Source organism: Leptonychotes weddellii, chromosome 1 (assembly GCF_054177405.1).
Source record: "Leptonychotes weddellii isolate Sample4059 chromosome 1, ASM5417740v2, whole genome shotgun sequence".
In the NCBI taxonomy this organism is placed as follows: domain Eukaryota; kingdom Metazoa; phylum Chordata; class Mammalia; order Carnivora; family Phocidae; genus Leptonychotes; species Leptonychotes weddellii.
Genome location: NC_138369.1, coordinates 56903709 through 56929120, shown reverse-complemented (window position 1 = coordinate 56929120; position 25412 = coordinate 56903709). Strand labels below are relative to the sequence as shown.

Below are 25412 nucleotides of genomic sequence, written 5' to 3'. Positions count from 1 at the left end.
TCATGGCTTTGATCCTCCCCCTCCCCTGGCCTCTAGAGGGGGTGGTGCTGGAGGGGCCAAGGTAAGTGCCTGGAGGTAGGCACGACCCTAACACTAGGTCTCACTAGGTCTTACCTGTCCCCAGTCATCCCAGAAGTCCCCTTCCCCTGCACCCTGCCTCACACACACATTGAAGACGATGGTCAGCTGCGGGGGCAAGATGCCTGAGACTCCACCATAGGACAACACGGCTTTGGGCACACATGGCCCCCTTTGCGCACTAACTGAGCCTGCCAAAAATCCTATGAGTCACCAGGATCTCAGGGCATCTTGCAGAGGTAACTGAGAGCTGGGTTTTAGGAAGGGTAATTAAGGCGCCTGGCCAGGGCTGGGCCCACAGAGGGCCCTGCTTATTTAGGGAGGAGGGAGCAGAAGCCAGCAACTCTGTGGTTGGGTAGAAAGCCTCTTGCTGGGCCCTCCAGCCCCTCCACCCAAAGATGCATAGTCACTCACTCCCCACAGAGGTTGGCACCCAGCAGACCTCGCAGGCAGCCTGTGAGAGAGGGCGGGGCAGACAGAGGTGGTGAGGACGGTACGGAGTGCAGGAGTGCAGACTGAGCCTCAGGGCAGGGCAGCAGCCTGGCTTCTCTGAGCAGGGCGCTGCCCAGTCCTCTTTTCCGGCAGAACCTGGTTGTATGTGCCAACTCTGAGTCAGCCGCACCTAACCATCTCAGGCCAGGGAGGAGGCTTCAGCTTGGGCCCCATGCCAGAAGAGGACCTGTGAGGGGAGGGATGGGGTTATGTAAAGGAAGGGCCCGGCTGCAGGCCCCACCCCAGAGGCATCTGGGGCAGAGGGAGAGGCCATGGTCCCAAATAATGCCCTAGTTTGGAGCATGGGGCTTGGAGCTGGGAGGTGACGTGGATCAACAGGAATGACGCTTGAGATGAAGCCAAGGCAACTGCTGATGTCAGAATTTCATCGCGTCTCTGCCTCGGAAGAGGAACAGGGCTTGAGGACTGACATGCTGAGTAGAGGGGCTTGGAGGCCCCCGGGAAGGTCAGAGGCCCCCAGAGGGCAGGCCTTTTGGCATATGTCCTAGCCTAGGATGGAGGGGGGGATACAGTCCCCCTCATCCTCCCCCCCACCAGACTCCAAAGTCAGGCCTGCCAGTGTGGACATGCTCATCCCTGACTGGAAGAGAAACCAAGGAGGGCTCTGACAGGCCTGTCAGGACCAGGGGGCACTCTTACTGAAGGACAGGCCCACCAGAATGAGTGCCAGATAAAGGGCTAGACCCTCTATGTGGAGGGAAGGCATAATGGAGGGGGGGGCCTCTCCGAAGTCCCTAAGTCCCGACCCAGGCTCCACCCTCAGGACAGGAAGACCTGCCCTGTGGCCTATATCTCTACCTGAGGTATTCAAGGCCACCTAGGCCTGGTTGTACTGGAAAGAGAGTTAAGGTGAGCCAGGCCTTCTCCTCCAAGAGGGGTCCAACTGACTTCTGCCAGACTCTCACGATGGCTTTATCAGTGCTCAGGAAGCCTGGGTGATTCACTGGTGGGCCCAGCACCCTTCAATCTGGGAGGCCTTCTGGGGGCTCTCCCAGGGGACTCTCCCAAAGGGTGGTGGGCAGCAGGATTCCTGGACTTTCCCTGGGGGTATATGGGTACCCTATAAAGAGGGTATCTGGGTGGCAAGAGTTGAGGGGAGCAAGGGGGGGTTCCCTGTAGGGGCCTAAGGGCCCCTTGTTCAGACAGCCCCTTGGGAGGCTACCCAAAGAAGGGACCCTGGAGATGTAACCCACCCCTATGTCCTGTCCCACCACTCTGCCATACAGATCATCAGGGGTTTGGTGTGCGAGAGGCTCAAAGGTGAGTTCCCCGCACCCAACTGCTGTAAGCTTTCCCTGCTTGCGCCCCAGCCCTCACCAAAGGCGCTCCTGGGGTTAGAAACTTCCCATCGAGAGAGGAGAGGACCCTCCTCCGGACAAGATTTAGGCATACCTCTCCGAGGACCTCCTAACCCATGCCCGCGCACCCATTTTGCAGAAGGGAAAGCAGAGATCCGGGGAGCCGCGGCTGGACGCCCGGACGCCCAGGCTCCCTTCCGCAGCAGCCCAGTTGGGCGTCGGAAGTTACGCGGTCCTTTTCCCAGAATGACGCCAGATTTTTTCGAGCGGCACCCCAAACCCGGAGAAGCGCCCACAGGTAGGGCGTGGGGCCGGGCCGCCAGCTGTAATGACAGGGCCCACGCCTGTGGGTGGCGGCGGCGGAGGAAGCGGGAGGAATCCGACTATTTCTGGCCTGGGCGCGCCTACTAGCCCCGGCCAGGGTTGGCCCAGCTGCAGGCCCCCCCCCCGCCCTCCCCGATCCCCAAGAGGGGGCGGGGATAGGCGCGGGTTGGCGGGGCCGGGGGGGCGGGGCGGTGTCCCGGGGCCCACCTCCGGTCTCCGCCCACCGGAGTCCTTTCGGGTCCCTTCACCGCACTCGGCTCGGACCCGAGGCCGCCGGCGCAGTCGCCGCGCGCGTGTGTCCCGCGGCGCCCCCTCCCGCTGCGCCGCCCGTCGGGCATGGACTCGGGCCGGGACTTCCTGACCCTGCATGGTGAGTTCCTGGCTGGCGTGCGGGCAGACCCTGCACCGGCCGACCCCGCGCGAAGCCGTTCCCGGGCCCTGGGCCGGGGACCCCCAGGTTCCTTCGGCCGCCCTCCGCCCCGCCCCGGGCCCGCCTCTCGACTCTTTTGTTGCATTGGGGAAATCTCGGCGCGGGGGACTCTCGGGGTGGGACTGCCAGGCAAGACCTTGGGCTTGTCCCCCAGATCTGGCCGGAGGTGGGGGGAGGGTGCGGGTCTGAAGACTTCCCTGAAGGCGAACCCCGACCCCCAGACCCCGCCTCAAGGATTCTGCCTTTTTCTGGTCTCAGAAGGCTGGGCTCCGTGGTCCAGCGCGCACGGAATGGCCGAGGAGGGACGGAACCAGCATCCACGAATAACCAGCTTCTCCCCACACCGTCCGGGCCCCGCTGGAGAGGCTCCCCAAAGCCCAGGCTGCCTGGACCGCGTCAGGCCGCGTGGCTGTGACGGGGGGGGGGGTGGAGACGAGGAGGTGTGCAAGGTTGGCCGAGGTCGGGCTGGGCGGCGGTAACTGCTCAGCGCAGAAATCCCTGTCAGCGATGCCCACGCTGGTAGGAGCGGCCGGATCCTCCCATCCGCGCACCCTCCTGGCGGGACCAGGCCGAGTCTCACCTGGAACTGCCTGCAGCTCCACCCTTTGTCCAGCTAGTTCTGTCCCTCTGACCCACCGGGGAACAGTCCTTGCCGTATTGCTGTCCCTCCAGGACAAAGAGCAGCAGTAGCTTCTGGCAGGTCGGCCCCCCAGCTTGGTCTGGCATCTCTCCGCTCCAGCCTGGGGACTCACTCACTCTTAAGGGTGTCTTGCCCTCCTGGTTTCTGAGATCATCTGCCAGTTCAGCAAAACCTGCCCCTTACGCCAATCACTGCTTAACCGTATCTCCCTGTTTTCTAGTATCCCTGGGGTGGGAGACTTCAGTGCCCACCACCTGTCCATCTAAACCATACATGAAGATGATAGATGGGAAAGAGAAAGGCAGAGCCCTCCAGCTGCCCACTAGAGACCCCCTGGAATTCAGGGGCATAGGAGATGTTCCTTTCAGCCAGCCGCTAGTCTGTCTTGTGTTTCCTGGTTGGCCTAGACCTGGTCTCCATGGCCCGAAGAGACCTTGCTCAGGGCCCAGAGCTGTGACCCTCCCACCACTGGCCTGGGCTCCTCAAGGCAACCTCATCCAGCTGGATCATGGGACCCCTGCCCCTTCCAGTGCTTCATCTTCTCAGACCAAAGGTGTCCTTAGTGCTCCTGCAAGACTGGCAGGAAGGGAGTCTGGATGGCTTAGAGGACCACAGTGGAGACCTCTGCTTTCTCTCTCATCATCCCTTAGTTAGTGCTGTCTACCCTGCAGAGTGATACCTCTTCTGGGCCTGTCTCACACTCAGATCTCCTAAAAGCTCTCCGGTCGTCTCTGGCACAGCTCATGTTGGAATGGGCTCCATCCTCAGGCATCTGTGCCTTCAGCCAGTCTTTCTCCCCCGGTGTCTTCCCTGGAAAGGAAGCTACGGGGAGGCACTGTGGCATGGGTTTGGCCCATTCTGTTTGAGACCTGCCTTCCAAATGCCTCACTCTGTCCAGCCCTTCCTGCGGGACTGGCGGGAACACTGCAACCCCAAGCTCTTTCCCGGAAGGCCCTGCCACTTCAAGCTCATCACCCAGAATTACCCTCCCTTAATTGCCTTGGTCCCTCCTGCAAACCAGATCAGAAAGCAAGAACCTGGCAAGGGCAGTTGATGGCAGGAAGGGGTGGTCACTGTGCCCTGTGCTTCCATTGGAGAGTCCGTACCCCTTTCAGATTTGGGGCCCCACAGCACCGAACATGTGGCTTGGGCAGTTGGCAGTCAGCTGCAGAAAGTCCCCCCCTCCCCACGGCCTGGGGGGCCACGGAGCCTCCCTAGATATGAGATGTCCCCTACGTCCTCACCCCAGATGTGTGCAGATGCAGTGTAGGCTACAGGCATGGGTTCTGGAGGCAGACTGAGTTCAGGCCTTGACTTTTTCATCCCAGACAAATCCCTTGATTTCTTGGTGCCTCAGTTTCCTCAGTGAAATAGGGGACAAGAACACTACCGACTTCATAGGCTTGCTGTGAGGACTGAATGAGGTCATACATAGAAGGCAATGGGAACAGTGCCTGGCACTCGGTAGGGGCTGTGTTTCTGCAGGAGGCCCACACCCAAGTGACCATGCCCTGTGCATTCTTGGGAGATGAGGGGGGCACCATAAGGGAGTCTGTTGCTAGGAAAAATGTGCCCAGAACAGGGCTCAAGAACCAAGGGCCTCCTTCTGGTGTCTCTGGAGCCCTCAGACTGATGTTCCATTCCCCTGGCCTCCTCCCCCTCCTCCACTGCCTCTGCTGTCTCCATTCTAGCCAGGCCTGCACTGGCCTCACCAGCACGTCTCCAGATGTACCCAGAAGGACACTACTTCGCAGGCCCTCCCCTCGCTGAACACGTCCACCTTCACTAACTTTACCTACCTCAAATCCACCTGCCCCACTGTCAAAACTGGCATTTGTAAAAGTGGAAGGCAGGCCATAGGAGGGGCCTCATCTTGGCCCCAGGAGACCTGGACTGCAGTCCTCATTTTGCCTGTATTTATCAATGTTGTGACCCTGAGCACATCCCTTTGCCTCTTTGGGCCCTTTTTTCCCCCCACCCATGGCATAGTAACACCCTATTTACAGGGGACATCGTGAAGACAAAGCATGGATGGGCATAGGAGCTCAAGGTTGGCAAGAGAGCCAGTACCCCCAAAAGATAATGGTTCCAGAGCCATCATAGCAAGTTGGGGTGGCCAGCCTCCTACTCACCTCAGTTATGTTTCAAAACTGTCCCCGGGGTTCCAGACCCATAACCCACAGACACACACTGATCCACACTGATCTTAACATTTCGCGCCATAGGCCACTTTGGCAGTCAGATGAAGCCTGTGGACCCCTCCTCAGGGTCATGTTTTTATTTTTATTTTTATTATTTTTAGATTTTATTTATTTTTATTTTGAGAGAGAGAGAGAGCGCGCGCGCCCACACACAAGCAGGGGAGGGGCAGAGGGAGCGGGAGAAACAGGCTTCCTGCTGAGCAGGGAGCCAGATGATGTAGGGCTCGATCCCAGGACCCTGAGATCAAGACCTGAGCCGAAGGCAGACACTTAACTGACTGAGCCACCCAGGCGTCCCAGGGTCATGTTTTTAAATGCATAAAATAAAATACATGAGAATTCAAAGGAAGCAAATTATATTGAGATGTGATTCTATCCGTAGGTCCTTGGCGTGGGGTGGGGCGGGGCGGGGCGGGGCGGGGCTCTTGGTCCTCTGGATGAGAACCTTTGTGTGGTTTCTCTGAAACAGGTTCACCTTACCCTCTGCCTCCTCCCTCTCCAAATGAAGAACAACTTGTTTGGGCCGTATTTCAGCTCATCTACACCAACACACGTTCTTTTGATGTATTCTCTGTGGCGCGACCGTAGGCAAGTCACTCTGCGCTTCAGTTTATTGTTAGTGTTGCTTTGCTTGGCCGTGCTAATGGTTGGCTTTGACGGTGACTCACTGCCAGTGCTGGGGACTGGAGCGGCAGTGAAGCGAATGGAGGAACTAGTCAGAGGCAGAGAGTAAAAGAGAGGGGTGAGTCAGGCCTCTGGGTGGTGTCCTGACCTTGGCACACAGTAGGGGCTGGGGGCATGAAAGAGAAGTTGTAACTTACATGAAAGGTCCCACTGTTCCCGAGCACACTGGCAGCACAGTTTTGTATAAAGTTGCAGTAGTTCTCATCTATTCATCAAAGCAAGCCTGCGTTAATGGATTCATTTTTAAGATCAGCCTTTTTTTTTTTTTTCAAGAATTCCATTCGTATTTGGAACCTTAGAGATTACCCTACTCGGGTGGAGAAACTGTGAGAAGGAAACAGGTCTGCCTGTGAGGCAACAGCCAGCTGAATTACAATAACTTCGTTGAGTAATTGAAGTAAAATATTTGGCGGGCTTGGTGGTCTGCCCCAGGCTCCATTCCCGGCTCCGTCTGACCCCGCCCCATCCCGTCCTCTCAGACTTGGCCACCCAGGCCGCGGCTACCCGATCTCCCCTGTTCTCCTCAATCTCGCTCAAACTTCGTCCTCCGCCCGGCCCCCAGTAGGTGTTTCGAATTCGCGACTCGGGCTCCGCCCCCGGTGGACACCGCCCCCTGGTGGGACACCACCTCCAAAGCCGAGGTTCCGCCCCTCCCTGCCCGAACCCCGCGTTTTCAGTGCGGGGCCCTCCCTCGGGTCGCTCTCTGGGCCCTAGCTCCGCCCCCGGCCGGCTTCCTAAGTGACGCTCTGCCTCCCCGTCGCCTCCCAGACCCTGCTCCTTTCCCCCGCCTCCCACCCCAACCTCTGGGGCTGTGCCTCCGCCCCCTACCGCCTTTCTGGGCTCTGGCTTTCGCCACTGATTTGCTTCCTGGGTTATAGATTTGTCCCACTCCGCCTCTTCGGTTCTGGCTCCTCCTCTCCCCGCCTGGAGTCCGCCCTTGCCGCAGCCCCCAAGGGCAAAGGTCCTGCCCCTCCGGGACTGGCCACGTCTCCTAGGGTCTGTCTCCGCCCCTTTCAGCCCTGATTTCTCTCACGCCCCGCCTCTAGGGCCGAGGCTCCGCCCCTCCAGGCTGGCCCCTCCTTCTGGGTTCTGACTCCGCCCCCCCGCCCGGACTCCGCCCCCATTGCCAGGGCCTTCTAGAGGCTGCGCTGTCCCGGGCCAGGCTCGGTGGCGCGGAGGCACTGAGGAGCGTCATGCAATGCCTGGGAATCCCGAGCCGGAGCCGCTCCAGGGAGCTCTACCTGCAGGAGCAGAGCCTCAGGGTGGCGGCGCTCAATGGGCAGAGGCTGGGTAAGGAACGCAGGGGGCACCGAGCTCCGCTGGAAAGGCAGGTGGGGCAGGATGTAGACTGTGTGCCTTCCATCCTTTGAGTGGACCTGTTTAGTACTCCTGTGAGTGCGAGACCCACTGTGGAGCTGTGTTTGCAGGGGTGGCATGTGGAGTGTTTTCGGGGCCAGGGGTGCGTGGGTGGGTGGGATAGGTCACTTCTCCTGATCTACCTGAGCCCCTCCAAAGCCCCCCACCCCTTACCACCCCTAACCACCCCAACCCCTCCTGTTTACAAATTTCTGAGGCACTACTAGTTATGTGGCTCAGTGTGTAACTGGTACGACTGTGTAACGAGATGGTTTTCCGAGCCTATGTGATCCAGTGTGATGGTGTGCAAGTGTGCGTGACAAGTGTGACAGTGGGGGACCCAGTGTGTAATCTGGTGGTGGCTCTGTCCCTCACGTGGTACGTGGGGCCACTGCGCGGCAATGAGGATGTGTAATGCGGTATAACCAAGTGTGTGACATTGTGGCACCAGCGTGGCCGCGTGTGGTCCAGGGTGATGCTGTGTCCTGGTGACTGTGGGAGGCAGACCGACAGTGGGCGAGCCGGGGGACCGATTCTGTCATTCCGTGTTACAGTATGTGTTCTGTGGGTTTTCTGACATTGTTCAGTGCGCCTGAGCGGTGACGTGCATAAGGTAATGTTTCCTAGCACTCACCCTTGGGCAGGCTTCGGAGTCCTGACTCTGCCATGTAACTTCCTTGAACCTCAATTTCCTCATCTGTAAAATGGGAATAATGATAGTGCCTTCCTCATAGGGTTGTTGGGGGGATTAAGTACATGTGCTAAGAGCAGTATCTTATTCAAATATTGGCCATGAATGTTATGGTAGCTGCTCTGATTACCATTGTGAGGATGATGTTCTGGCACGGTGTGTTGAGTGCGGCCGTGTGTAACTGTGTAGCTTTGTATGGCTGTGGGGCCCCCCCTCAGCCTCCTGTTAGCACCTGCACACCCTGTGCCCTCCTCCACATGGCCACCTCACTGTGTGCGGCCAGCCTGAGTGGGTTGGTGAGGCTGCCAGGTCAGCCCAGGGGCCCCTGAGGTAGAGGCCCCTTAGCACCCCCCTCCCACAGGAGGAGAAGGTACTGAAGCTGAGTGAGTGGGGCTGAGCGAGGAGTGCCCATCAACATTCTGGGTGCTGAGGGAGCACGGGTGGCAGGGCGGGCAGCCCAGGGGCCTCAGAAATAAAAGGGCCGGCTGCAGATGAGACTCAGAGGTGGGGGTGCCTACCCAGGTTCCCTAATGGCCCAGAAGGTGGTGGCTATTATCAAGGCCCACCTCGGGGCTGAGGTCCGTGTTCCGGAAGCCATGTCAGCAGCCAGGGGTCTTATCTCTGCCTGACCGCAGACAAGGCCACAGCCTGGCTCCAGGACAGGATGAACATGTCATCTCCCCATGGTGTTTTCCAGAACCGGAGGGTGGGGCTCACCTTCTACTTTCCAACCCCTCCCCCGTTACCATCTCTGTTGTTGGCAATGGCTTGTCCTAATGAGTGCCCAGCTTGGGGGGCAGGGGGCAGGCATAGGGTAAGGAGATGCCCCTGCCGATTACACCTCAGCTCAGAAAGGACAATGGAATACCCCAGCAGAGGCTGAGGACCTCTCTTCTGGCATCTGGGAACTCCCGTCCTCTGGTTCCAAGTGCCACACACACAGCCAACAGTTTAGGACATCTTGCAGGAGCCCCCTTCTCCACTGAACCTCCCCTGGGGCTGAAGGGATGCTGCTCATACTAAGACAGAGGGGTCTCCCAGAAGTGCGGGGAGACTTGGGACAAAGGAAGAAGAAGGCACATCAGACCATCACCTCTGAAGAGGCTCACAGACACCTCTTCCGATGCTGTTCTCACCCAGTGCTGATGGGGGAACGGAGCCACGGGGGAGGGGAGCTGCCTAAAGTCATGGGTGGTTGTTAGCACTGGGCTCTGTCCCTAGTGAAGACAGGAGATTGGGGAGGGATAGAGAGCATATGGGTGGCTGAGGCCTGGGGAAGCGGTTCAGAAGTTTCCCTCGGTCTTATTTATGGGTGTGTGGGGCAGGCTGGTGGGGCGGGGGGCATGGATAAAGCTGGAGAGCCTATCAGGGGCTGTGGATCTGGGCTTGGAAAAGAAAAGCTTATAGGCCTGGTCACAGGCCGTTCAGACTGGACCGACACGGTCCCTGATGCCACCGCTCTGCTGGAGCAAGAGGATAAAGATTGCTGAAGGGCCACATAGTTTTAGTTTTGGGGACAGAGTGAGGTGAGATGGTCAACTGGCTCTGAGCAGAGCTGGCTGCTGGACTGCATCTGGCTCAGCTGATAGATCTGGATCTAGATGCATCTATCTCTATATTATATTGATGATTCATTAAGGTGGGACATGGTCTCTCCTTGATCACAGTTGATACAGGCTCTGCTCGGGGATGAGGGCTCCTGGGGGGCCAGGCCTAGTGCCCCTTTGGTACCTCTTGCTTGGGCCTGTTAGGACAAAGAGCATTGTATCTTTGGGAGCCCATGCTGAGGAGGCCAGCCTGGGTCCCTGAAGACAGCTGGGTAGGAGGGGCCATGCAGCTAGGGTCTGGTCCTCACTTAGGGCCCCGGGCCGGGTCCTGCCTCAGCTGCTGAGAAGGCTGCACTGGGCCTTAGGACTATTATACCCCGAGGATCCCAGACCCAGGACACTCAGAGACGGGGTGGGCAGGGAGAGCCAGGGGCATCCCAGGGGCCAAACCCAGGCCACATTTGGCTCATCTCTCCCTTCTGGCGGCAAGGATCAGAGACCTACTCAAGCAGGTGGAAGTCAGGGTGGGGGCAGCAGGGTGAGCGTGGCAGGGATGGGCACGAGGGTCCTACTGCAACCATAGTGTTGACACCAAGAACTACAACTTCTGTTACCTCCGGACCTTTTCTTTCCTGCACGGCCTGATATTTTGGTCCCAGCTTCCTTCAGATCACTCTGACCCCTAGGTATGACCAGGAGGGGCACACTTTGTTTTACAGAGCCAGGCCATTTCCCAGGCATCTGGTTCCCCAGAACCAGATGTTCTGGAATTAGCTGCTTCCCCTTGTCCATTCAGCTGTGGATGGCAGGTCACAGTATATAAAGTGTAGCCTTGAGTGGGTGGGTGTCCTAAGGTTTGCATGGCCTTGGCTGGCAATCAGAGATGGCTTCCTGGAGGAGGCAGGGCTCCAGGATCAGGTTGGAGCATGGGTGAAGGTGGGAGAAGGGAAGGGAGAGCGGAGGGTGGGGCTGGTGAGAAGTGGGACCCTTCTCGGAGAGGGTCCAGAGGTGGGAGTAGCTAGCATGGGACCTGGGGCAGCAGGGACACCGGAGGAAGTGGCATCTCACCAGCTCTGCCCCCTAGGCCTACAGGATGACGAGGACCTACAGGCACTGCTAAAGGGCAGCCAGCTCCTGAAGGTGAAGTCCAACTCATGGCGGAGAGAGCGTTTCTACAAGTTGCAGGAAGACTGCAAGACCATCTGGCAGGAGTCCCGCAAGGTCATGCGGACCCCGGAGTCCCAGCTGTGTGAGTGTCCCAGGGCTGCAGGGTGGGAGCAGAGTGTGGATCCTATGCTTGCACGGGGAATCGGATGCTGGTTGGGGCGGGGAAGCGGATGCTGGTTGGGGCAGGGAATGGTGGGGTGGGGAGGTCAATCCTGGACCACAAATAGGGAAACCCAGGCCTGGCCAAGTGGGGCCCAGGTCGGTCACACAATCAGGACCAGATACAGGGAAACTAAAGCTGGCAAGGGTGGGGGAGAAGAGTTAGTTAAATCACCGATAGGGCAATTGAGGCCTAGTCTGGGCCAGACAGGGCAGTCATGGAGGACCAGAGATGGACAGGCTAAAGCCTTTTGAGGGTAAGGATACATAACTGTGACCACAGGTGGGAAAGCCAGGCTCAGAAATAGGGAGGTTTCTGGGCAGTGTTGTCTGAACGCACAGGGTGTCCACCTAGACAGATGTGGGAAGGAGGGAAGTTGGGCGGATTAGGACTACAGGTGTAGTGAGGCCAAAAGCCAAGCCCAAAGTCCAGGGGCAGATAAGGCCCTTCCTGGTATCAGCGGCCAGGATATGAGGTGGGGCCGCAGCAGGCAGTTCCTTCCCGGGACTGGGGCCACAGCAGAGAGGTAGGGTGGAGTGGAGCGAGGCCTTATTAGCTGGGCAGCTCCCTTGAGGGTATTGGGTCTGAGGATTTTCTGGAAGCTTTGGAAAAGGCCCTGGAACCCAAGGCTCAGGCCTGCAAATGGAGAGTGCCTGCAGCAAGGCCCCACAGAGAAAGCTGTGCAGGTTAGCTGCTTTGTAACACAGAATGGCCTAAAGATTCTGTAAAATGAGAGGTCCCCGCTGCATCTTTACTTGGTGGGAAACTTTTAGACCAATGCTGCCCAAAAGAACTTTCTTTGATAACGGAAATGTTCTGTATCTGTGCTGTCCAGTATGGGTGCCTCTAGCTACCTGTGGCCTTTGAGCACTTGAAATGTGGCTAGGTGTGACTGAGGAACTGAATTCTTAATTTTACTGAATTTTAGCTACTTTATATTTAAATAGCCACACACAGCGGCTGCTGGATCTCACCCAACCCAGACCCCTGTCCTTGGCCGTGGTGGGGAAGGGGGAAGGAGCAGGGGCAGCCCACTGGGGAGTGCAGTCAGACACAGGTGACAGGCTCCAGATGGGAGAGGGGACAGGAGGAAGGGGAGGTGCCCAGGCAAGGTTTACCGGGCCTCACGACACTGGGTAGAAACCTGAGAAAGTATCTCCTGCTGGCTGTATGGCCTGGAGCAGGGTCAGAGGTGAGTCAGGACACAAGCAGGGTCAGAGCAGGGTCAGGCGGGGAGAGCCAGGCAGGGGCCCTTGGGGCTGTGGGCCATGGAAGGTTTCTGAGCAAGGCAGGGTAGGGTTAAAGCCGACAGAACCTGAAGTACTCTCCGAAAACCACCCGAGTGCATGTCAGTCACACAGCATGGGAGTGACCCAGACCTCGTCTCTGTCTGGCCTCTGTCTGTCGGTGGCACCAGCCAGGCTCCTTCATGGGCCTCAGCCCTGATATGGGGCTTCCTGTTCGACGCTGGTGGGGGGCGGCACAGTGGGAACTGGCGTCTTGCTCTCTGAGCTCTGGGGATTCCTGAGAGCCCGTACATATGCCTGGTTTCCCGTGTGTGCCTGGCACTTACTGGGCGGCAGCGGCATGGGGGCAGAGACAAGAGTAGGGGACCTGGGCTGGTGAGATGAGCCCCTCATACTGGGAGAGCTGTGAGCACAAGGGCAGGAGGAGCCTTCCAGGCAGGAGACTAGTGTGAGCAAAGGTGCAGGGCCGAGACTGAGGAAGGGGCGTGAGTGAGGGGCTGCAGGGGTGACAGGTGCGGGGTCAGGCACCAGCTGTGCTCAGGTGAGGAATGTGGCCAGAAGAGGCTCTCTTCCAGGTCAGAGACACTGAGACGGCTCTCCGGCTGAGCATGCCTGTTGGCTGCTTCCCTTCTCCGGGGGAGCAGTGAGACTGTTGTCCCCAAATGCACTCTACCCTCGGGGAAACTGAGGCCAGGTGAGGGAGGAGGGGAGCAGCGCCCCCAGTTCTCTCTGCTCCCTCAGTTTGCCCTGATCCTGCCACCGCTACGCTCCCTCCACTCTGGCCCCCAGAGGCAGATGAGGTATTATCAGCAGTGCAGGCATCTGGACTTTCTCTCTGGTGCGGGTGGGGGTGCTGGCCCAGGAGCTGCCCGGCTCAGGTTTCCTGTTTTCACTCCCAGCCCGGGGCAGCGGCAGCTGGCCTGAGCCTAGCGGGCGCAGGAGGCTATGGACAGAGGGATTAAGCGGGGCTATCCCCTGCACCCCAGATGGCCCGGGGCTCACAAGTCCCACTCTCGGAGCCTGCTGCCCAGGCTGGGTACGTGTCCCTCACGTGGGGCTTGCAGGTGGCTCGGAGGCCTCTGGGCACTCAGGGTGCAGGCAGGCATGGGGAGGACAGGTGAGCTTGCAGCTGGGGCTGCTCTAGGACCCAGGACAGAGGGATGTGGAGGGCTCAGGACACAGGTGGGGCAGGGGTGGAGCCTGGACCTTGATGCTGGGCAGCTTAGCATGAGCCCAGCTGGTGGGACTGGCTCCCAGCCAGGCCAGGAAGGCACCCTAGGGTCTTGCTGCTCCCTGAAGCTTGGAAGGTGTGGGTGTGACAGGAGGGCTCTCCGCCCAGTTCCTAAGGGCAGAATGATGGACTCTCTCAGACCCCTAAGGGGCACCACTTGGGGTCCTAGAGGGCAAGAGCCTTCCCGCACTCTTCTTGCCAAGCGGATCCCTGAGGTCAGGACACACGTGGACACACATGGACACACGCAGGGCAAGGTTGTGTCCATGCCGCAGCACAAGCACTTCTCCCTGTGCCCCCGCACCCCGGGGCCAGGGCTGCCGGAGGGTGGCTCCGGGCTCCTGCATGGTCGGGAGAGGGGCCTGCAGGCTCTCAGAGCCATCTGAGGGGAGGGTGGTCCAAACTCAAGTGCGATTAGGAGGGTATGTATCCTGTCTGTCACAGGCTCCAAGCTCCAGAATGGTCTCTCCCCATCTCTAAAAGCCCTGCCCTGCCCTAGTCCCTCCCAGCCTGGAAACAGCAGGGCCTGGGGTCCCAGGTGCCCTTCTCTAGGGTCAGTCTCTCCCTCTGTCCACCCCCCCACCCCCCGGTGTTTCCCCTGCCCACCACAGCTGTGTGTCACATTCCTTCTCCATCTCGGTCTCTGTTTTCCTTCCTCCCTTGTGTTCCCTTTGTCCATCCTGCTGCCCCCCTCCTTGTCTCTGGATCCAGCCCTGAGCTCCAGCCCTGGCTCTGTGTCCCCACGCTGTGCCTTGGCCACACCGGGGGCAGGGACTGGCCTCGAAGCTCTGCCACCTATCCCCTTCTTGCAGTCTCCATTGAGGACATTCAGGAGGTGCGGAAGGGGCACCGCACGGAGGGCATGGAGAAGTTTGCCCGGGATGTGCCCGAGGACCGCTGCTTCTCCATTGTCTTCAAGGACCAGCGCAACACACTAGACCTCATAGCGCCGTCGCCGGCCGAGGCCCAGCACTGGGTGCAGGGTCTGCGCAAGATCATCCACCACTCGGGCTCCATGGACCAGAGGCAGAAGCTGCAGCAGTATCCTTCTGGTGGCAGTGGGTTCTGGCCCAGCCTGTGGATCCTGGCTGTGGTCATCACCAGGGCAGCCTGCGTGTGGAAGATACCCAGCTTGGGCCGTCATATGGACATAGCAGAGGCTGGGCAGCTCACACAACGGAAATGAATCTCACGGTTCTGGAGGCTGGAGACCCGAGGTCTGGGGGCCAGCGTGGTCGGGTTCTGGTGAGAGCTTTCTTCCTCGCTTGTGAGGGGCTGCCTGCTCACTGTGTCCTCACATGGCAGAGAGAGAGAGAGAGAGGAGGGAGACAAGCTCTCCGGTGTCTCCTCTTATAAGGGCACTAATTCTATCATGAAGGCTCCATCTCATGATCTCATGTAAGCCGCCCACGACTCATCCCCAGATGCCATCATATTGGGGGTTAGGGCTTCCACATATTGATTTGGGGGGAACACAGTTTAGTCCTGAGCCCTGAGAAGGTACCTGGAGCCCTGTTTGGTCTACTCAGTGCAGCCCCCGCTGTCTCCTCTTCTCCCCCCCAGAACCAGCACAGAGTTCTGCTAATGGCAGCAGCTTCCATGCGAGACCGAGTCTTGAGTGTTTGAACCATGTTTCTTGGAGTTACTACATTTTTTTCTCTCTGGGAATTTGGAAGGCCATGGTACCCCCTGTGCCATTCTTTGGGGAGTGATCAAGTTTCCCTGGGCCTCGTGTGCAGGCCAGCCTGTAAGCTTAAAACAAATTCACTTCCAAATCTGGATGCACAACAGCACACTAGCCTATGGTTCAAAGTGGTCAGCCTTCTGGTACAGAGGACTAGGGTGGAACCAGCTCCAGCTCCTTTATTTTAATGACAGTTTTATTGACATATAATTCACATACCATGTGATTCACCTGCTTAAAGTTACACGTCAATGCTGTTCAGTATATTCACAGGGTTATAAGTAATTTTACCACACTTTCATCACCTTAAAAAGAACCCCATACCCTTGAGCAGCCAGGCCCCATTTCCCCATAACCCTCCAGGCCCTAGACAACCACTGATCTACTTTTTTTGGCTCTTTATGTTTGCCTTTTTCTGGACATCTCCTATAAATGGAATCATACTGTCTTTTGTGACTGGCTTCTTTCACAGAGCATGTTTTTCAGGTGTCTCCATGTTGTAGTGTGAATTAGTACCTCATCCTTTCTTATGGCTGAGTAATATTCCATGGTCTCCTTATTCCACATTTTATTTATCCAGCTAGCAGTTGATGGACAGTGGGGTTTTTACTCTGGAGCTTTTATGAATTAATGCTGTTATGAACATTGGTGTGGTATATAGCTAGGATTTATAAGTCTTATGGTAACTGTATGTTTAACCTTTTGAAGGACTTCCAGTTTTCCAAGGAGGAAATTGACATTCCCACCAGAAGTGTATGAGGGTTCCAATGTGTCACATCTTCACTAAGGCTTGTTAGTACGGTTACTACTTTTTTATCCTAGCCATCCTTGTGGGTGTGAAGTGGTATCTCATTGTGGTCTCGATTTGCATTTCCTTGATAGCTAATGATGTCAACTATCTTTATATGTGTTTATTGGTTATTTCTAGAAATATCTATCGGATCCTTTGAGGAAATATCTGTCAGATCCTTTGCCCATTTTTTGTTGTTGTTCTTTTTTTTTTTTTTAAGATTTTATTTTTAAGTAATCTCTACAGCCAACATGGGGCTTGAACTTACAACCCTGTGATCAAGAGTTGCATGCTCGGGGGCACCTGGATGCTCATTCAGTTAAGTGTCCGACTCTTGGTTTCAGGTCAGGTCATGATCTCAGGGTCGTGAGATCAAGCCCCGAGTCAGGCTCTGTGCTCAGCTGGGAATCTGCTGGAGATTTCCTCCCTCTTCCTCTCTCTCTGCCCCTCCCCCTGCTCATGCAAGCTCTTTCTCTCTCTCTAAAATAAATAAATTAAAAATCTTAAAAAAAAAAAGAGTTGCACACTGTACCCACTGAGCCAGCCAGGCGCCCGTTAAGCTCTTTTTAAAATGGATTTATTTTTTAAAAATTTTTACTTGTGGTAAAATCTACATAACATAAAATTTACCATCTTTCAACCATTTTAGTCATGTGGAGTACCTTCACATTGTTGTGCAACCCATCTCCAGAACTCTTTTCATCTTGTAAAACTGAAATTCTTTCCCCATTAAACAACAACTTCTCATTCTCCCACCTCCAATCCCCACTCCCCAGCCCCGGCCCCCCGGCAGTCACCATTCTACTCTCTGTCTCTCTGAATTTGAACACCCTAGCTACCTCAGACAAGTAGAACCATAGACTATTTGTCTTTTTGCAGCTGGCTTATTTCACTTAGCATAATGTCCTCAAGATTCATCCATGTGGTAGCCGGTGTCCGAATTTCCATTCTTTTTAAGACCGAATAATAATATTCCACTGTCTGCATATACTATATATTGTTTCTTCATTCATCCATTGATGGGCACCTGGGTTGCTTCCATCTTTTTCCTGTTGTGAATCATGCTGCTGTGAACATGGCTGTGCAAATATCTGAGACTCTGCTTTCAGTTCTTTTGGGGTATATACCCAGAAGCAGAGTCACCGGATCACAGGATAATTCTACTTTCAATTTTTTGAGGCACCACCATATTGTTTTCCACAGCATCTGACCTACTTTATACACCCATCGACAGTGCACCAGGGTTCCGATTTCTTCAAGTCCTCAACACACTTGTTATTTTCTGGGTTTTTTGTTTTGGTTTGGTTTACGTTTTGATAGGTGTCTTATCGTGGTCTTGATTTGCATTTCCCTAATGATTAATGCAGTTGAGCATTGTTTTTTTTATTTGCTTTCCTGTATCTTCTCTGGAGAAATGTCTATTCACATCCCTGGCGGTTTGTAATTGGGCTATTTGTCTTTTTATTATTGAGTTGTAAGGGTTGCGTAATATACTAGATATAAGTCCCATCATAATTACGCTTTGTAAATAATTTCTCCTCTTCTGTAGGTTCTCTTCTTTTTCTTGATGGTATTTGAAACGTGAGTTTTTAGTTTTGGTAAAGTCTAATTCAACTACTTTTTGCTTTTGTGGCTTGTGATTTTTGATGTTATATCTAAGAAGGCTTTGCTTAACCCAAAGTCACTGTTTACTCTTATTATTTTCTTCTAAAGGTTTTGTAGTTTTAGTTATTAAATTTAGGTCTTTGCTTCATTTTGAATCCGTTTTTGTGTGTGGTGTGATGTGGGGGATCCAACCTCATTTTTTTAGCATGTAGGTAGTTGTCCCAGCACCATTTGTTGAAAAGACTGTTCTTTCCTCATTGAATTGTCTTTACACCCTCGTCAAAAATCAATTGACCATAAATAGGAGGGTTTCTTTTCTTAAAGATTTTATTTATTTATTTGAGAGAGAGCGAAGTGAGATAGAGAGAGGACAGAAGGAGAGGGAGAGGGCGCCTGGGTGGCTCAGTCGTTGAGCGTCTGCCTTCGGCTCAGGTCATGGTCCCAGGGTCCTGGGATCGAGCCCCGCATCGGGCTCCCTGCTCTGCGGGAAGCCTGCTTCTCCCTCTCCCACTCCCCCTGCTTGTGTTCCCTCTCTCGCTGTCTCTCTCTCTGTCAAATAAATAAAATCTTTAAAAAAAAAAAAAGAAGGAGAGGGAGAAGCAGACTCCCTGCTGAGCAGAGAGCCCGACGAGGGGCTCCATCCCAGGACCCTGGGATCATGACCTGAGCTGAAGGCAGACACTTAACCGATTGAGCCACCCAGGTGCTCCAAGAGGGTTTATTTTCATGGCTGTCAGTTTTATTCCATTTATCTATGTCTATCCTTGCACCAGTACACAACGGTTTGGTTACTGTAACTTTGTAAGTTTAGAAATTAGGAAGTGTGAGTTCTCCAAATTTGTTCTATTTTTTTTAAGATTTATTTCTTCGAGAAAGAGAGAGAGAGAGCGAGCGGAAGCAGGAGGGGCAGAGGGAGAGCGAGAGAGAATCTCAAGCAGACTCCAAGGGCTCGATCCCATGACCCTGAGATCATGACCTGAACTGAAACCAAGAGTTGGACACTTAACTGCTCCACCCAGGTGCCTGTTCTTTTTTTTTGCAAGATTGTGTTGACTATTCTGGGTCCCTTGACGTTCCATGTGAATTTTAGGATCAGTTTCTGCAGAGAAGCCAGCATGATTATGATAGGGGTTGTGTAGTTGTGTTGAATCTGTAGATCAATCCGGAGAGTATTCCCTATTTAATGATGTAAAATCTTGTGATCCGTAAATATGGGTATCTTTCCATTTATTTAGATCTTCCTTAACTTCTTTCAACATTGTTTTGTGGTTTTCAGAGTATAAGCTATACATTAAAAAAATGTATTCCTAAGTATTTTAATTCATTTTGAGGCTACTTGATGGAATTACTTTCTTAATTTCATTTTCTGATTATTCATTGCTAGTGTATATCCAACTGCTTTGAGGGATATACTTGAGCTCTGTTCGTTTCCTTACTCTGTGCTTTTCAGCATTTCATAGATTTTTAAGTATTTTTTCTCAGTGCTATCTCTGCCTGATTTTGAGCTTTCTTAAAAGTCCAATTCTGTAGCGTAGGCTTATCCTTGGGCAGTCTTGTGCCCTCTGGAGGGTTCTGTTGCCCAGCCTCTGAGATCATAAAGCCATCCATCCCAGCCTGCTGAATAACAATCAGCATGGGGACCTCATGTTTGGCTGGACTGCTCTGAACTTGATTTTTTTTAACCTGGAATTCTGCCATAATTATTTTTTCATGTAAACATATACATAAAATATGGCTGTGTTAGAATGAAGTTTTCTTTTAATTTTTAAAAAAGATTTATTGATTTATTTTAGAGAGATAGTGCATGTGTGCAGGGAGGGGCAGAGGGGTGGGAATCTCCAGGCAGACTCCCCACTGAGTGCAGAGCCCAAGGTAGGGCTCAATCTCCTGACCCTGAGATCATGACCTGAGCCAAAACCAAGAGTAGGACGCCTAACCAGCTGAGCCACCCAGGTGCCCCAGAATGAAGTTTTAAAGGCCCACAAAATGAAACTGCCAATTTTTAGGTTCTGCCTCCAATCTTCTTTTCTGCATTTCAATTTGCCAAAAATAGTGGAGAGCTTACATTTGTATCCATTTTCTGTGTACTGTTATGTCATAATTATTTCCCTGTGTTAGTATAGTCTCCATAAAAAGCTGTGGTGACTATGTAATATTCCATTGAGTAGGTGCCCTATAAATTAGTGATCCATTCTTTTATTTTTATTATTATTATTTATTTATTTATTTATTCATAAGAGACAGAGAGAGAGAGAGAGGCAGAGGGAGAAGCAAGCTCCCAAGGAGCAGGGAGCCCGGTGAGGGACTCGATCCCAGGACCCTGAGATCATGACCTGAGCCGAAGGCAGTCGCTCAACCATCTGAGCCACCCAGGCGCCCAGTGATCCATTCTTTTAATGTTGAACATTTATTTTCAGTCTTTCACTACTATAAGTAACATTGCAAAGAACTATGTTCCTAAGAGCTTTCGGTATTTAGGAGTATTTCCTTACCAATAGAATCCTAGAAGTGGAATTAGTGAGTCCAATGATGTAGTGGTTTCGAACTTTAGCTATATCTCTGCATCACATTACCAAGGGTTGAACACTTTCCTTTATCCAAGTGGTGGATGGGATGTCCATGTCACCTCACCCCTACCTGCACTGGGTAATAGACTTTTAAAGTGCTGATCTTAGAGTTTAAGAAATTGCATCTCATTTGCAAATTGTTAATATCTTGATTACCAAGAATGTTTGCAAAAGGTCAGTTTATGGCCTTTTCTCATTTAGTTATTAGGGTCATCATCGTGTTTTCTGGACAGCTTTATTTTTTTCTTTATTTGACCCTCAGAATTATTTAAAGTTTACATGGCATCAATTATGTTGTTTCCTTTGTGACTTCTTCTAAAAACCTGCTGTCGTTTTTTAAAAAATTGTTTTCATTGTCTTTGTTCTTTAATGGATGTACTGTGGAGGTCCTCTTTCTTGACTTCTCCAGGTCAAGTCTGAGGGGAGAGGGGCCAGAGGTAATGGAGAAGTGGGGGCTAAGTGCCCCCATTGGGACAGCATGACGCAGGCTTCATTTTTGCTTGTGATATCCTCTGATCTGTGGCTTCAAGTTTGCTGTTTCTTGTAAAATAAGCCTCAAGTGCTTTAGTCAAGTTGGCTCACAATTACGTATTGAAAACCAGAAGGACATACCTTGAAACGTTAACAGGCATTATCCCTGGGTGACAGGACTATGGGGGATTTATTTATTTACTTTTCTGCATTTTGTAAGTTGTCTATAGTGAACTCTTTCACAGTGAGAAAATAAATGTTTTTTGTTTTTTTTTAAATGTGAAAGGGTTCAAAGCCAGTAAATAGAAAAAAGCCCCCTTAATCGGATGTATCATTTCCTCTGAAGAGGCCATCCGGTCTTGTCCCTGGAATGCTGGTGTGCAGTATGTCAGGCCTGCAGGGAACTTTGTCTGTAGGTGATCTCCGTCCATCTGGGCCCAGGAGTTGACCCTGGGCTTGAAACCTGGCTGTAGCTGGGACCTGGGGGGTATCCGGGCTCCTGGGTACTTTCCTTACTTCTTGCCCAGCTGGATTCACTCCTGCTTGCGAAAAGCTGACAAAAACAAGGACAACAAGATGAGCTTCAAGGAGCTGCAGAACTTCCTGAAGGAGCTCAACATCCAAGTGGATGACAGCTATGCCCGGAAGATCTTCAGGGTGAGGCAGGGAGTGAGGGCTGGGTCTGTGTGGCCGTGGGCCCGGGACCCTAGTGGGGAGCATGCTCTGAGCCCTGCCCCCCCGGCCTGGCAGGAATGTGACCACTCCCAGACGGACTCCCTGGAGGATGATGAAATTGAGGCCTTCTACAAGATGCTGACCCAGCGGGAGGAGATTGATCGCACCTTTGCCCAGGCGGCCGGTTCCAGGGAAACGCTGTCGGTGGATCAGTTAGTGACGTTCCTGCAGCACCAGCAGCGGGAGGAGGCGGCAGGGCCTACACTGGCCCTCTCCCTCATTGAGCGCTATGAGCCCAGTGAGACTGGTGAGAGTCTGGCTGGGGCCTTTGGCCTGCAGTCCCTGGGGCCACACCGTGCTGGGAGACCCCTGGGGAGACTACAGACCGAGTGTAGGGAGCTGGAGGGAAGGGGGGCACCCTGGTCAGTATTTGCTTGCCCCCTGAAAGCAAGCAGATGGGAGACAGGGCTCCGGCATCACCACCCCTCTCTTGGTTCCTTCTCCAGGGGGTTTTGTGGACTCCTCCTCCAGGAAATAGAGAGGAGGCTGGAAAAGCAAACCCTTTTCCTGCTTCCATCCTGGGACGGGCTTTGAGATGGACAGACGGGGCCCTTCCCTGGAGGGGCTTCAGTCTGGAGGCCCAGAGAAGGAGGAGATGAGGCCCCGGCTTCAGGCGGTCTCACAGTGTGGGGGACCGAGGAGGAGAAGACAGGGCCCCACCCTGGGGTAGTCACAGTCTGATGGTTGACTCAAACTCACCCCCTCCGAGAGCTATCAAGGTCCAGCTCAGGACAGGGAGGCAGGGACAGCTGGGGGCTCCCCTCCCCGAGCGGTGGCGCCCGGAAGGTCTCCTGGAGGTGGCTGGCCTGGCGGGAAGGACTCTGACGCGCAGGCCTCGTCCTTCGCAGCCAAGGCGCAGCGGCAGATGACCAAGGACGGCTTCCTCATGTACCTGCTGTCCGCCGACGGCAGCGCGTTCAGCCTGGCGCACCGGCGGGTTTACCAGGACATGGGCCAGCCACTCAGCCACTACCTGATGTCCTCCTCGCACAACACGTACCTGCTGGAAGACCAGCTCACGGGACCCAGCAGCACCGAAGCCTACATCCGGTGGGGCCCAGGGCGGGGGCGGGGCGGGACGGCCTGGGGGCGGGGCCGGGCGGGGCCGGCCGGGCACTGAGGGCCTAGCCGCCACGCTTGCCCGCAGGGCGCTGTGCAAAGGCTGCCGCTGCCTGGAGCTCGACTGCTGGGACGGCCCCAACCAGGAGCCGGTCATCTACCACGGCTACACTTTCACCTCCAAGATCCTCCTCTGCGACGTGCTCAGGGCCATCCGGGACTACGCCTTCAAGGTTGCGCGCGCCCCTGGCGGGTGAGGAGGGCCGCGGTACGGGCGGCCCGCCCCTCCTAACCTGCCCTGGGGCCTCCAGGCGTCCCCCTACCCCGTCATCCTGTCCCTGGAGAACCACTGCAGCCTGGAGCAGCAGCGTGTGATGGCGCGACACCTGCGCACCATCCTGGGCCCCATGCTGTTGGACCGGCCGCTGGACGGGGTCACCACCAGTCTGCCTTCCCCTGAGGTTCGCGGTGGGCATGGGGGTACCCAGACGAGAGGGCAGGTGGACTGGCTGGGAGGCCAGCTGGGTCTTGACGAGCTGCTCCTTCCTTCTTAGCAACTGAAGGGGAAGATCTTGCTGAAGGGGAAGAAGCTGGGGGGGCTCCTGCCCCCTGGCGGGGAGGGTGGCCCTGAAGCCACTGTCGTGTCTGATGAGGATGAGGCTGCTGAGATGGAGGACGAGGCCGTGAGGAGCCGCGTGCAGCGCAAGTCCAGGGTTCGAGGGGGAGCTGTGGGGGAGGGGGCAGCCCTGGGGCCCTCCCCCATCATGGGATGTTTGCCTTGTCTCAGTTCTCTGTGGCTGCCACTCAGACCCTCTGCCCCCCTTTCTCTGTCTGTCTCCCTCTCTGTCTCTCCGTGTCTGGGTTTCTGGCTCTCTCAGTGCCCACCTGCCCCAACCTCTGAATCTAACCTGGGCCTCCCCATGGCCCCCAGGAGGACAAGCTCAGGCTAGTGAAGGAGCTCTCCGATATGGTCATTTACTGCAAGAGTGTCCACTTTGGGGGCTTCCCCAGCCCTGGCACCCCAGGGCAGGCTTTCTATGAGATGGTGTCCTTCTCTGAGAACCGCGCCCTCCGACTGCTCCAAGAGTCAGGTGAGCCCCAGCCCTGCATTCTCAGGGTGCTGGCAATCCGTCTGACCATTTGGACTGGCCTGGGCCAGGCCTGGCTCCACTACTCGGGAAGTGCACAGCACTCCCTGCTGTTACCAGAAGGGGGCGGGGGGCAGGGCTGGGGTGGGGTTGGGGCTCACCGGGAGGCCTGTGCTTCTGACCACCCACACACCCTTTTCAGGAAACAGCTTTGTTCGCCACAATGTCAGTCGCCTGAGCAGGATCTATCCTGCTGGGTGGAGAACAGACTCCTCCAACTACAGCCCCGTGGAGATGTGGAACGGGGGCTGCCAGATCGGTATGGGCTGGCAGGGGCTGAGGAGGCCGGGCTGAGGGTTTCAGTCCAGAGGGCCAGGGGTCAGGAGCCTCTGGGGAGGGACTTGCGGGCTCAGGCACTAGTAGTCTCGGTTTGGACATATGCCCCTGCCAGCAAGTCAGGGTCTGAAGTCGCCTCATTAGCACAGTCGTTCTTTGAATTCTGGCACCAGAAATGGAATGTGGGCTGGCGTGGTGGGTCGGTGACAGTGGCAGGGCGGCAGTAGGCGTTGGAGTGATGCCGGACCCTGCTTCTGGCACGCCATGTTACCCTAAGGCCTCAGTGTACCCTGGGTAGGCTGGGCTCTAGGGCCCCCGGGCCAGCCCACAGCCTATGACTGCTCTGTCCTGCCTCCAGTGGCCCTGAATTTCCAGACCCCTGGCCCAGAGATGGATGTGTACCAGGGCCGCTTCCAGGACAACGGGGCCTGCGGCTACGTGCTGAAGCCTGCTTTCCTGCGAGACCCGAATTCTACCTTTAACTCACGTGCCCTGGCTCAGGGGCCCTGGTGGACCCGGAAGCAGCTCAGTGTCAGGGTACGGCCAGCCACCGCAGGGACAGGAGCCCGTGGGCCTCCCTCCCCGCTACCCTTCCTGAACCCTCTCTGTCCCCTGCCCGTGCTCAGGTCATCTCTGGGCAGCAGCTGCCGAAAGTCAACAAGAATAAGAATTCAATTGTGGACCCCAAGGTGACGGTGGAGATCCACGGTGTGGGCCGGGACGTGGCCAGCCGCCAGACTGCCGTAGTCACCAATAACGGTACTTGGTGGGCGTGGGTGGGGCCCGGCCCCTGGAGCTGGTCCGCACTGTTGACGTGGGGCTTGTACTGCCAGGTTTCAACCCATGGTGGGACACAGAGTTCGTGTTTGAGGTGGTCGTGCCTGAGCTTGCCCTCGTGCGCTTCGTGGTGGAGGATTATGACGCGTCCTCTAAGAATGACTTCATTGGCCAGAGCACCATCCCCTTGGGCAGCCTCAAGCAAGGTTTGTTGAGGGGGAGGGACGACAAGGTGGAGGAGGCGGGGCCTGTTATCTCTTGGGCCGGGGCCGTTGTCCCTTGGAGCATCCTCACCGAGTGACCGGAACTCTCCGTGTGCTCTTTCCTGCCCATCCCCCTGCCAGGATACCGCCATGTCCACCTCTTGTCAAAGAACGGAGACCAGCACCCATCTGCCACCCTCTTTGTGAAGGTGTCTCTCCAGGACTAGGTTTGGGGGTTCTGAAGGGGCTGCTCCAGGCAGACCAGGCCCTCTGTCCCCATGTAGGGAGAGGGCTGGTGTGGCTGCTCCCCACCTCTCACTTGGAGCTAGAGGCCCTGCACTGCCTTCAGCTCTAACAGACGTCTGTGCTGCTGCCTCCCTGGGGTCTCAGGAGCTGGCCCAGTCCCCGGAGCTCTCCTCGATTCCATTAGGAAAAGCACTGCAGCCCTCTGCCCTCTGGCCTGGCCCTGGGTCGAGGGTTTTTATAAAAGTTATGACTAAGTCCTGTGGTCTCTTTACCTGAATGCCAGA

General features: G+C 55.3%; 1 protein-coding gene and 1 long non-coding RNA gene across 3 annotated transcripts; one reads left to right on the top strand and one right to left on the bottom strand.

Annotated features, from left to right (window-relative positions):
- The first annotated feature begins 2534 nt into the window (after positions 1–2534).
- PLCD1 (phospholipase C delta 1) lies at positions 2535–25383 on the top strand. Of its 2 annotated transcripts, none has more exons than XM_081824334.1 (15): positions 2535–2583; positions 10847–11011; positions 14380–14608; positions 21212–21341; positions 21435–21666; positions 22268–22469; positions 22567–22711; positions 22790–22939; positions 23033–23191; positions 23410–23569; positions 23769–23885; positions 24261–24439; positions 24529–24661; positions 24736–24885; positions 25024–25383. In XM_081824334.1, exons 1-15 carry the CDS (start codon positions 2550–2552, stop codon positions 25107–25109), a joined length of 2271 nt encoding a protein of 756 aa, XP_081680460.1. In that variant the 5' UTR covers positions 2535–2549; the 3' UTR covers positions 25110–25383. The 2 variants fall into 2 exon arrangements, with proteins under 2 accessions (XP_081680460.1, XP_081680452.1); XM_081824326.1 differs by lacking the exon at positions 2535–2583 and adding an exon at positions 7033–7458.
- LOC115943551 (uncharacterized) lies at positions 5878–6751 on the bottom strand. Its single transcript, XR_004078130.2, has 2 exons — positions 6306–6751; positions 5878–6196 (listed from the first exon to the last, which is right to left on the bottom strand). It is a non-coding gene; the product is annotated as an uncharacterized LOC115943551 (long non-coding RNA).
- Positions 25384–25412: the final 29 nt, after the last annotated feature.